General features: G+C 42.4%; 1 protein-coding gene across 2 annotated transcripts in view; it reads left to right on the forward strand.

The window, feature by feature from the left end:
• The first annotated feature begins 260 nt into the window (after positions 1–260).
• LOC111976745 (methylenetetrahydrofolate reductase (NADPH)) overlaps positions 261–12,389 on the forward strand; it is a 32,583-nt gene continuing 20,454 nt past the window's right edge. Inside the window, exons 1-3 of one of the 2 annotated variants that reach the window (XM_024005837.3) lie at positions 261–540; positions 7,862–8,116; positions 9,164–9,402. In XM_024005837.3, coding sequence (XP_023861605.1) covers positions 7,866–8,116; positions 9,164–9,402 — 490 coding nt within the window. In that variant the 5' untranslated portion in view covers positions 261–540; positions 7,862–7,865. The remainder of the gene's footprint in view (positions 541–7,861; positions 8,117–9,163; positions 9,403–12,389) is intronic. The other variant, XM_024005838.3, reaches the window with a different exon arrangement.

Below are 12,389 nucleotides of genomic sequence, written 5' to 3' on the forward strand. Positions count from 1 at the left end.
TTTCCACTCTGTGCAAATTGAACGGACAAAATGTTATAATCTAATCTACGTTCAGATTATTACTGGAATGTAAGGCTTTTATGAATGTCCTTTCTTTATTAGAATGTTTGTGRCAATAACACCAATCAACTGCATTATAGCTAAAATTCAACCAGTAAAAATACATACCATAGTTAAGGCTAGGGTTAGGGTATGGACGTCCCAAGGATCCCAAATAGCACTGGGCCAGCAACATATAGGCGTAGAAGCACATTCCGGAGGGGTGTGCGGCGGGAGAGGGGAGAAAACGCTTTGCCGGGGACCGCAGCAAGGCAAATTGGTGCTGTTACGTCGTCGCGGAAACGGCTAAACGTAATCTAGCGACAAATCAAGGAGCCAATAGTAGATCTCACTGAAAAATATTTGGCAATACTGTTGAAAAATTCATTCTGGGGACGGGACGGACATAAATGAGCAGTTCCACGTTGTAGCTACTCACATCGTGGAGGCGAACCTGGGGGAATAGCTACATAGAATTTGCGAAAGAATTGAGAGAAACAGGTAGGCTAACGGTAGCTATGCATTTTCTGTATTTTTTTGTTTGCATTTTTGCCCAGGATAGCTATCCAACCTTCTCTTTGTAGCTGATTTGTTTATTCTGTTKAGTGGCAAGCTAGCAAGATAGTTCTTATTAAGGTAAATTAGAGACATAACGTTAAGTGTACAAGCATGTAAAGTATGATTTGCACATGTAAAATATGAGTTGCACCTATATAATCAGTTTTGTAGTGGCAAAAAATATTAGCAAACATTTAACTTATTTTGAGAATAAATGCAACAACACTTTCAAGTAATGGTCACAGCTTTTTTTTCTGCAGTAACGTTAAGCAATTTTCAGATCTGCTGAGCACAAACTTGAACCTTGTGAAAATTCTGTGAAACTTCCTGCGCGCGTTTACTGTGAGCGCAGAGGCTGTACCCGRTTTAAGTTAGTTTTAACAGTGGCCAAGTAGGCTACTGTGGCTATTTGATCATAATGTAGGCCTACCAGAGTGGCCTACCATAAAAATAAAAAAAATGATGAAAATGCATCCCATAGCATTTTAAAATGTAAATGGCTGTTCAATCATTCAGCCTACAGTAGTCGTCAATGTGTGGCGTTCGATGTAGGTCTACATTCCATAAGACATTTGGAGAAAAAAAAACATGCAGGGTTTAACATTAACCTGTTTATCAACTTGTCCTTCAGACAAGGAGGTGACAGAAAAGGATGTTTGATTCAAGAAGCCACTTTTTCAAAATAAAATACATTATTATTCCAATACAATTACAGAGAATCAGACAAATGGTGCTACCCTTAGGCTTGAATAAGCTAAGTAGCTAATAGCCTGTCTCAAAATACAACATTGCCCCTTTAAGACAAAAGCTCTTTACTTGACTGGCTATTCAAAAATGTCTAAAAATGTACACGTGTTGTGGTCTTGTAGGCAGCAATCACTCCCCTATTACTGACTACAAATATACTATAACTGGGCTAATAACTCACTAGCAAAGGATAWGAACAAAATGTGCACACGTGACTACATGCTGCTCTTGTTTTGATCTCAAAACAAGCACATCTACTAAGAACTACAGTTGTAAGTTCAAAGTAAAGGGCACAGATCCATATATGGCAATGGTCTATTTGCATATAGGTCTACTGCAGATTGGTAATGCTGACCGGTCTGTGTAGAGTATGGGCTGAATCAAAACTACATTTGCCGATGTCAAATCTGTTTTGGCACTAATTTAGCGACTAACCTGTGGCGAAAGTTTTGTAGTGGTAAAAAAAAAAAAAATATGCAAGCAGCAAATTTGATGTAAGTTCTCTATGTCAATTAATGGAAAAGTTGTAGGAAGATTGTTGTATTTTCTGGAACAAAAGGTTCTAAGTCTATACCCGAGTGGATTCAGAAAAGGAAGGACTACCCTTAATGCATTGGTTACAGTTAGTACTGAGTTGACCAAAGCTTTGGCAAGGAAGGAAGTGATATCAATAGTATATTTTGACATTGAAAAAGCATATTATACAATGTTATGGGAAGGCCTACTGATGAAATGGAAAGGGTATTAGTGGGTGAATGCACAACTGGATTATGGATTTCTTATTTGACTGAACCTTCCATGTCAGGATGGGATCAGAGTTATCAAGAGAATACGAGGTGGAAAATGGAACTCCACAAGGTAGTGCTATTAGTCCTATCTTATTCACATGGATGATTYATGATACTGTATCTMTGGGGATATCGGACAGGGTATAGGGGCGGCCTTATATGCAGATGGTGGTGCCATTTGGAAAAGAGGGAGAAATATTCCTTATGTAATAGAGAAAATGCAAGGTGCTGTTGTAGCWGTAAAATAATGGTCCTTATCATGGTGTTTCAAGTTGTCTGTGTATCTAATATCTTTCCACATGTTGTTTGCTAACAAAAAGATGAAGGAAGATGTCAGTGTTCGATAATATGGAGAACGAATGGAAAGGGTAACAGAATTGAAGTATTTGGGGCTATGGTTTGATGAAAAGCTTACATGGAGACGTTATATTACCTSTATTGAGACTAAAGGTAAGAAGGTATTACATCTTATGAGGACAATAGTTGGGCTTGATTCGGAGGCAGATCTGGGGGCAGATCTTTACTGAATATTTATTGTACTTTGATGAGATCGTCCGTAGATTATGGGCGCTTTGAATATGGTTCTGCTGCTTTTACATCGCTGTTGTGCCTTGATAGGATGCAAGCAAGGGCACTCAGGATGTGCYCTGGTACATTTTAGAACTACACCGTTTGAGGCTTTACAAGTAGATACTGGGGAAATGCCTCTATCCCTTAGATGAGTTAAGCTAGCTCTGGCATACTGGGCAAGACTGAAGTGTAGTACGGTAGATCATGCTGCACTGACAGTATTGGAAGACTGCTGGGAATAATGAACGATATCAAAAGAGGTGTTTTGGCCCAGAGATTGGGAAAAGYGTTGATGAATATGGACTCAGGGACCTTGTTATAGGGCCATCTGTATGTAACAGTTTAACTTTAGTCCGTCCCCTCGCCCCGACCCGGGCGCGAGCCAGGGACCCTCTGCACACATCAACAACAGTCACCCACAAAGCATCGTTACCCATCGRGCCACAAAAGCCGTGGCCCTTGCAGAGCAAGGGGAACCACTACTTCAAGGTCTCAAAGCGAGTGACGTCACCGATTGAAACGCTATTAGCGCGCACCACCGCTAACTAGCTAGCCATTTCACATCGGTTACATGTAGCAATAGGAAATGTGCCACTGTGGTTTTATACAAGACCACATGTTAATCTACTGTAAGCCTGATCGAAGAAAAGAAACAGTGGTGTGAAGAAGATAGTGTAGGAACAGTAGTGGATCAATATGTTAGTATTCAGTTTGATTCTTGCCTTGATGTGTYTACAGATGGTTCAAAGGATCCCGTGAACGGGAAGACCGCAGGTGTGTTTATTCCTGAGTTGGATGTTAATCTATGCTGGAGACTATCAAATTATCTATCTGTATATTCAACAGAAATGGTTGCAATAATTGTTGGATTGCAATAGGAGGTGCAACCAGGAAGAGTAGTAATATGTTGGGACTCTGCGTCAGTTCCTGTAGTTTAAGATCTGGAAAGTCAGAACGTGAGGATTTATGGTTAAAAAATAATGATGCTGTTGGGCTTACAAATAAATGGTATAACAATTAAGTTCTGTTGGATTCTGGCGAATACAGTTTATGGAAATTATATAGTAGATATAATAGCAAAAAAAACTGGGGAAATAATATTGTGGATATACAGGTGCAGTTGGGGAAATTAAAACATTGATTTGGAAAAATGTATTAGATTGCTGGCAGAGATAATGGGATAAAAGTAGTAAGGGCTGACATTTCTATAGTACAAGGAAATCTGTACTGGAGATGGTGTCATATAATGGGAACAGAAAGGGAGAGGTTGTTTGATAGGGTCAGAGGTTGGATGGAATGGGAATTATGTGGTATTTTGGATGGGGATGATGGTAGTAGTGAGGTTTGTAGGGAATTATTTTATTCAGGGTTAGTTAGGTTGTGACCGGCCTCWCACTCCAGTACAGTAGGTGGCGCTGTATGCACCTGTCAGTTGGTTGTGATCTGCCAATAAAAATGTAAAGCAGCAGCAGAGAAAAATAAGAGAGCTCTGGTGGGCGGGCATATTCTTCTGACCAATAAGGTGAGGCGTTGTCATTCTGGAATGTGCTTTCAAACAGGGTGCTAGGGTTCTGGTCTGGAAGCACGTTTTCCACTGTGCTAATATGGATKAAATGTGTTAAAATTACTAAATGATATTAACAGAATTTGAAAGCTACAGAAAGGCATTGCCTCTTCTCAATCGAAATAACATGGCTGGTTAGCTAGCTAGCATTACAGCGTTCTGGCTAGCCTGTATCCAGTGGTTCTTACATTGTGTAACAGAGCAYTAGGTCTAGCTATGTACTTTTCAAATGCTTGAGACTAACATTAGTTTAGGAAATAATTGTTTGCTCTGTGTATATTTGGTTTGTAGACAGTTGGTTGGCTTTGCTAGTTAGCAAGCTGAGATCTATGCTCAAGTTGGCTAACATTAGCTAGCTTGCTAATGATGTTTTGAAGAGAAAAMGCTWGCTCCCTGTAGAATCAAGACGAGGGGATGGGAAAGAAGATTAGGAGATTAGACGATTTGGCTGTTGCCCAGACGAGATGAGAGCAAACTGCTACAGCTATATAAAAAAAATGATTAGATACCTAATGTCAATGTCAAACCAAAAAATGTCTATCATTGTAATTGGCTTGCTATTTGAGCTGCATTTCCTGTAAATGTGATCTAATATTATAGCTAGAACAACATCAACTAGCTAGCTATCTCACCCAAAGCAGGCRTTTCTCCTCCTCGCCGGTCTGCAGATGCATGACTACATGGTCATGTTGGGGCTGTAACATTTAATGGACATTGCACTACAACAACAACRAGCTAGCTATGTCAGATAGACATTTTCAGGAAAAGCAGCTCATATAGCAAGCCAATAAAATGTATATCATTGCATTTGTGCTTGGTGGTTTGAGTCTTTGAATATTTTTAGGGCCTTTGTCTGACACRGCCTGGTATAGAGGTCCTGGATGGCAAGGAGTATGGCCCCAGTGATGTACTGGGCAGTACGCACTACCCTCTGTAGTGCCTTGCAGTCGAATGCTGAGCAATTGCCATACCAAGCGGTGATGCAGCRAGTCAAGATGCTCTCAATGGTGCYGCTGTAGAACTTTTTGAGGATAAGAGGGCCCATGCCAAATATGTTCAGCCTCCTGGGGGGGTAGGGGCATTGTCAGCTGTGTTGGTGTTTAGATCATAATAGTTCCTTAGTGATGTGGACACCAAGGAACATGAAGCTCTTGACCTTCTCTACTACAGCCCRGTCGAAGTGAATTTCGGCATGTTCGACCCTCCATTTSCTGTAGTCCATGATAAACACCTTTTGTCTTGCCCATGCTGAGGGAGWTGTTGTTGTCCTGGTGCCAGACTACCAKGTCTCTGACCACCTCCCTAATAGGCTGTCATCATCGTCGGTGATCAGGCCTGCCACCGTTGTTTTGTCGCCAAACTTAATGATGGCGTTGGAGTTGTGCGTGGCCACACAGTCATGGTAGGGAGTACAGGAGGGGACTGAGCACYCACTCCTGAGTGGCTCTTGTGTTGAGGGTCAGCGTGGCAGATGTGTTGTTGCCTACCCTCACCACCTGGGGGTGGCCATCAGGATGTCAAGGATCCAGTTGCAGAGGGAGGTGTRCTAAGCTTAGTGAGGAGCTTGGAGGGCACTATGGTGTTGAACGCTGAGCTATAGTCAATGAACAGTACTCTCACGTAGGTGTTCCTTTTGTCCAGGTGGGAAAGTGTGTCTGGGATGATGGTGTGAGCCATGACCAGCCTTTCAAATCATTTCATGGGTACAGATGTGAGTGCTATGGGGCGGTAGTCATTTAGACTACCGCCCCGTGGCTTTCTTTCTAAGGACTATGGTGGTTTGCTTGAAACATGTGGGTATTCCAGAATGGGTCAGAAAGAGGTTGAAAATGTCAGTGAAAATACTTGCCATCTGGTCAGCACATGCACTGCGAATGCGTCCTGGTAATCCATCTGGCCCTGCAGCCTTGTGAATGTTGAACCTGTTTGAAAGGTCTTACTCACATCGGCTACGGAGTGCGCGATCATACAGTCGCCCGGAACAGCTGGTGCTCTCACGCATGGTTCAGTGTTGCTTGCCTCGAAGTGAGCAAAGAAGGCATTGAACTCATCTGGTAGACTCGTCACTGGGCAGCTCTTGGCTGGGTTTCCCTTTTGTAATCTGTGAAAGTTTCCAAGCCTTGCCACCTCCGACGAGCGTGAGAGCCAATGTAGTAAGTTTCGATCATAGTCCTGTATTTACGCTTTGCCTGTTTGATGGTTCGTTGTAGGGCGTAGTGGGATTTCTTATAGTGGGCGTAGGGCGTAGTGGGATTTCTTTGCTGCAGGAGGGACTGGTGCACTTAACAAAATAGATGGCATCATGAGGAGTGAAAATTATGTGGATATATTGAAGCAACATCTCAAGACATCAGTTAGGAAGTTAAAGCTTGGGTGCAAATGGACAATGACCCCAAGCATACTTCCAAAGTTGTGGCAAAATGGCTTAAGGACAACAAAGTCAAGGTATTGGCYTGGCCATCACAAAGCCCTGACCTCAATCCTATAGAATAATTGTGGGCAGAACTGAAAAAAAGCGTGTGCGAGCAAGGAGGCCTACAAACCTGACTGTTACACCAGCGCTGTCAGGAGGAATGGGCCAAAATTCACCGAACTTATTGTGGGAACCTTGTGGGAGGCTAKCCAAAACGTTTGACCGAAGTTAAACAATTTAAAGGCAATGCTACCAAATACTAATTGAGTGTATGTAAACTTCTGACCCACTGGGATTGTGATGAAATAAATAAAAGCTGAAATAAATCATTCTCTATACTATTATTCTGACATTTCACATTCTTAAAATAAAGTGGTGATCCTAACTGACCTAAGACAGGGAATTTTTACTGGGATTAAATGTCAGGAAGTGTGAAAAACTGAGTTTAAATGTATTTGGCTAAGYTGTATGTAAACTTCCGACTTCAACTGTATATTATCCATATGCTTGTTCAGCCATGACTCAGAGAAACATATAAGTATATTACAGTTCTTAATGTCCTGTTGATAGGATGGTCTCATTTGGAGCTTGTCCAGTTTAGTCTCCAGCGATTTCACTTTCACCAATAGAACAGAGGGTAGAAGRGATTTTATTATTTCGCCGTCATAGTCGCACCGGGGTGCCCACATGCCAGCCTCTACAGCGCCTTCTACGAGTGTCTGGGATTCGGGSCTGGTCCGGGATAATCAATATGTCTTTCGCCTCCGACTCATTGAAGTAGAAGTCCTCGTCCAAARGGGGTTAGTGATAGCTGTTCTGATGTCCAGAAACTATTTTRGGTCATAGGAAACAATGGTGGAAACTTTATGTACAAAGAAAATTAAGATCAGCATTTATTCTCAAAATAAGTTACATGTTTGCAAATATTTTTTGCCACTACAAAACTGATTATACTCATATTTTACATGTGCAAATCATATATTCTTGTACACTTGTCTCTAATTTACCTACATACATTCTGTTCAACAACAGCTAGCTAGCAAGCAGTGTTGCATGCTGGCTAGCATGTCTTTCACGTTTTCACCAGGAATGCCCATTTGTGTGTGTGAGAGTGAAGATCTCTCTCTCTGTTTAAGCACACTCAGGACAGTTTGGGAGTCAAACATTGTTTTTATTCTGCAGCAGCATGGTGAATGATGTGCAGAGAGTCGACGACACCTGGCGAACATGCACCAAAAGCGACTCGAGTGGCACGAGCAACAGCGGCGGCGAGAGTTCCAAGGAGAGCTCTCGTTCCTCGACGCCTGTGCTGGCTGCCTACCGCACGGAAAGGCTACGGGACAAGATGCGCCGGCGGACAGAGTCAGGCGACCACTGGTTTTCCCTAGAGTTCTTCCCCCCTCGTACTGCCAGTGGGGCTGTCAATCTCGTCTCTAGGTCTGTAGCTAAAACTAATTCGCCGTTGGCTTGTTCTAGCTAGTAACTCAAAACGAGGTCAGAGTTTGACATTAGCAGCTAGCTGCACTAGGAACGGACAGGGTTCCTGTGTAGATTAAGACACAGCGGAGCCCGCGCGAGATATGGCTTGGAAAATGTACCTCGATCCAGGGATGAGAAATGRATTGTACTGCGAATTGTCCCATTATCCCAACTGTTACACCGAGAAGATTGTATAACTGATAGTTTTTAGCAGTTGTTCAATATTCTCTGTAACAGTTGGGATAATGGGACAATTTCGGAGTACACCGTATTTCTCATTCCTGGATTGAGGTACGTTTTCCGAGCCATATCTTGCGCCGGCTCCACGTTGTCTTAATCTACACAGGAAGCCTGTWRGTTCCTAGTGCAGCTGTAAGCAAGTGGTTTGGATCTGCTCGCTATACTGCTAACTAACTACTTACTTTTAYCAACACTAGTATTTACACACTAGCATTGCTAGGAATTAGCTTGCAAAAAAACGGAATAGTCTGCCGGAATAGTTTACTTACTCTCCCGATTGTCRGTAGGATTGGTCCTTATGCAGGAGGGAAATTGAGAAAAAACATCTAATAGAACATACATTATACAGACTTTCCAAAACGTGGGTCTGTTGTAGACCCAATTTCTCTACACTTACATCATGAATGTGTGCCATACATGCACAAAAAAAACAAGGACTTGTGAGGGACTTTTATTTTGACATGAGGTAAGCAGAGAGGATTTGACCTAGCTGAGGAGCTGCTGCATGCATCTACAAAAGATCCACGTTTGGAAATTCTGTTTAATTATATGCTAAAAATACATGTTTTTTTTCTTCTCAAATTCATGCATAAGGACCAAGCCTACGGACAATCGACATTTGAAATGGAAATGTATTGAACTTCCGGTGGACTATTCTGTTTTTTTGCCAGCCAATTCCCAGCAACGCTAGTGACGTGTAAATACTAGTTGCTAAAAGCAGCTACTAACTAACCACATCTTCTCTCTCCCATTTTTCCCATTCAGATTTGATCGCATGGGCTCTGGGGGGCCCCTGTTCATAGATATTACCTGGCATCCGGCGGGGGACCCAGGTTCGGACAAGGAGACCTCCTCTATGATGATTGCCAGCACAGCGGTCAACTACTGTGGCCTGGAGAGCGTCCTGCACCTGACCTGCTGCAACCAGACCAAAGAAAAGATCACTGYGTACCTGAGCAAAGCCAAACACCTTGGCCTGAAGAATATCATGGCTCTAAGAGGAGGTAGGGCCACATCGAGTAGTAGACCTGTGCCTACGTTGCACATAGGCACAGGTCTAAGGGCAGTTGTCATATTTTCCMCTTAACGGTTAAGGTTAGAATTTGGGTAGGGTGAGCTGATCCTAGATCTTAGGGACAACCCTGCTCTTCTACCCAGAGCATGGTTAGTCTATTGTAGGAGTGTTTGTGTGTGCGCTTTGGTATTGTATTCCAATAGCCTGAGGGTCTGCCTGATATTTTTTTTCATGAAGTGAATTCCTGTGCACATGTGCAAAAATGTTTGTTCATATTGCTGCTCATGGRCATGTCATATCGCTCACAATTACAGCCTCATGCATCGCTCTCACTGCAATTCTTTTGGTTCACATTGTGGCTTGTGCTAAAATCATATCGTTGAGTCTCAGTTTAACCCTTATTTATCCAGATTTTTCTCATTGAGAAGAAGCGTTTTTCAAGAGGGACATGGAAACTACACTACCCGTCAAAAGTTTTAGAACACCCACTCATTCAAGGGTTTTTCTTTATTTTTACTATTTTCTACATTGTAGAATAATAGTGAAGATATGAAAATGATGAAATAACACATGGAATCATGTAGTAACCAAAAAAGTGTTACACAAATCAAAATATATTTGAGATTCTTCAAATAGCCACCCTTTGCCTTGATGACAGCTTTGCACACTCTTGGCATTCTCTCAACCAGATTCACCTGGAATGCTTTTCCAACAGTCTTGAAGGAGTTCTCACATTTGCTGAGCACTTGTTGGCTGCTTTTCCTTCACTCTGCGTTCCGACTCATCCCAAACCATCGCAAATGATAGGCCCACTAAGCCCAAACCAGATGGGATGGCGTATCGCTGCAGAATGCTGTGGTATCCATGCTGGTTATGTGTGCCTTGAATTCTAAATAAATCACAGACKGTGTCACCAGCAAAGCACCTCCACACCATAACACCACCTCCTCCATGCTTTACGGTGGGAAATACACGTGTTCACCCACACCGCGTCTCACAAAGACACGGCGGTTGGAACCAAAAATCTCCAATTTGTGCTCATCAGAACAAAGGACAGATTTCCACCAGTCTAATGTCCATTGCTCGTGTTTCTTGGCCCAAGCAAGTCTCTTCTTCTTATTGGTGTCCTTTAGTAGTGGTTTCTTTGCAGCAAATCGTCCATGAAGGACTGATTCACACAGTTTCCTCTGAACAGTTGATGTTCAGATGTGTCTGTTACTTGAACTCTGAAGCATTTATTTGGGCTGCAATTTCTGAGGCTGGAAAGTCTAATGAACTTATCCTCTGCAGCAGAGGTAACTCTGGTTCTTCCTTTCCTATGGCGGTCCCCATGAGCGCCAGTTTCATCATCGCGCTTGATGGTTTTTGTGACTGCACTTGAAGAAACTTTCAAAGTATTTCAAATTTTCCGCATCGACTGACATGTCTTAAAGTAATGATGGACTGTCGTTTCTCTTTGCTTATTTGAGCTGTTCTCGCCATAATATGGACTTGTTCTTTAACCAAATATGGCTATCTTCTGTATACCCCCCCTACCTTGTCACAACACAACTGATTGGCTCAAACGCATTAAGATGGAAAGAAATTCCACAAATTGACTTTTAAGAAGGCACACCTGTTCATTGAAATGCATTCCAGGTGACAACCTCATGAAGCTGGTTGTGAGAATGTCAAGAGTGTGCAAAGCTGTCATCAAGGCAAAGGGTGGCTACTTTGAAGGATCTGAAATATAAAATATATTTTGATTTYTCTAACACTTTCTTTGGTTACTACATGATTCCATATGTGTTATTTCATCGTTTTGATGTCTTCACTATTATTCTACAATGTAGAAAATAGTACAAATAAATGAAAAACCCTTGAATGAGTAGGTGTAATAACTTTTGACCGGTAGTGTATACTGAGCAAAAATATAAACGCAACATGTAAAGTGTTCGTCACATGTTTTATGAGGTGAAGTAAAAGATCCCAGAAATGTTCCGTATGCACAAAAAACTTATTTTGCTCAAACTTTATGCACAAATTAGTTTAAGTCCCTGTGAGTGAGCGTTTCTCATTTTCCAAGATAATCTATCCACCTGACAGGGTTGACATATTTTAAGAAGCTGATTTAAACAACATGGTCATTACACAGATGCACCTTGTGCTGGGGACAATAAAAGGCCCCTCTACAATGTACAGTTTTGTCACGTATCAAGTTTTGAGGGAGTGTGCAATTGGCAAGCTGACTGCAGAAATGTCCACCAGAGCTGTTGCCAGAGAATTGAATGTTCATTCCTCTACCATAAATGTTGTTTTAGAGAATTTGGCATAATGTCCAACTGGCCTCACAAGCGCAGACCACGTGTAACCACTCCATCTCAGGACCTCCACATCTGGCTTCTTTACCTGCAGGATCGTCTGAGACCAGCCACCTGGACAGCTGATGAAACTGGGTTTGCACAACCAAAGAATTTCTATACAATCTCAGAGAAGCTTGTCGTCCTCACCAGGGTCTTGACCTGACTGCAGTTCAGCATCGTAACCGACTTCAGTGGGCAAATGCTCACCTTCGATGGACACTGGTACGCTGGAGAAGTGTGCTCTTCACGGATAAATCCCGGTTTCAACTGTACCGGGCAGATGGCAGACAGCGTGTATTGCGTTGTGTGGGCGAGCGGTTTGCTGATGTCACCGCTGTGAACAGAGTGCCCCATGGTGGAGGTCGGGTTATGGTATGGGTAGGCATAAGCTACGGAAACAATTGATTTTGTCGATGGCGATTTGCATGCACAGAGATACCATGATGATGAATGATATTTATCAGATTAAATTGCGGGTGTAGCGAAATGCTGGTGTTCCTAGCTCCAGCATTTTTATTTATTTCACCTTTATTTAACCAGGTAGGAAAGTTGAGAACAAGTTCTCATTTACAATTGCGACCTGGCCAAGATAAAGCAAAGCAGTTCGACACATACAACAACACAGAGTTACACA

Source organism: Salvelinus sp. IW2-2015, linkage group LG17, assembly GCF_002910315.2.
Source record: "Salvelinus sp. IW2-2015 linkage group LG17, ASM291031v2, whole genome shotgun sequence".
Classification (NCBI taxonomy): Eukaryota; Metazoa; Chordata; class Actinopteri; order Salmoniformes; family Salmonidae; genus Salvelinus; species Salvelinus sp. IW2-2015.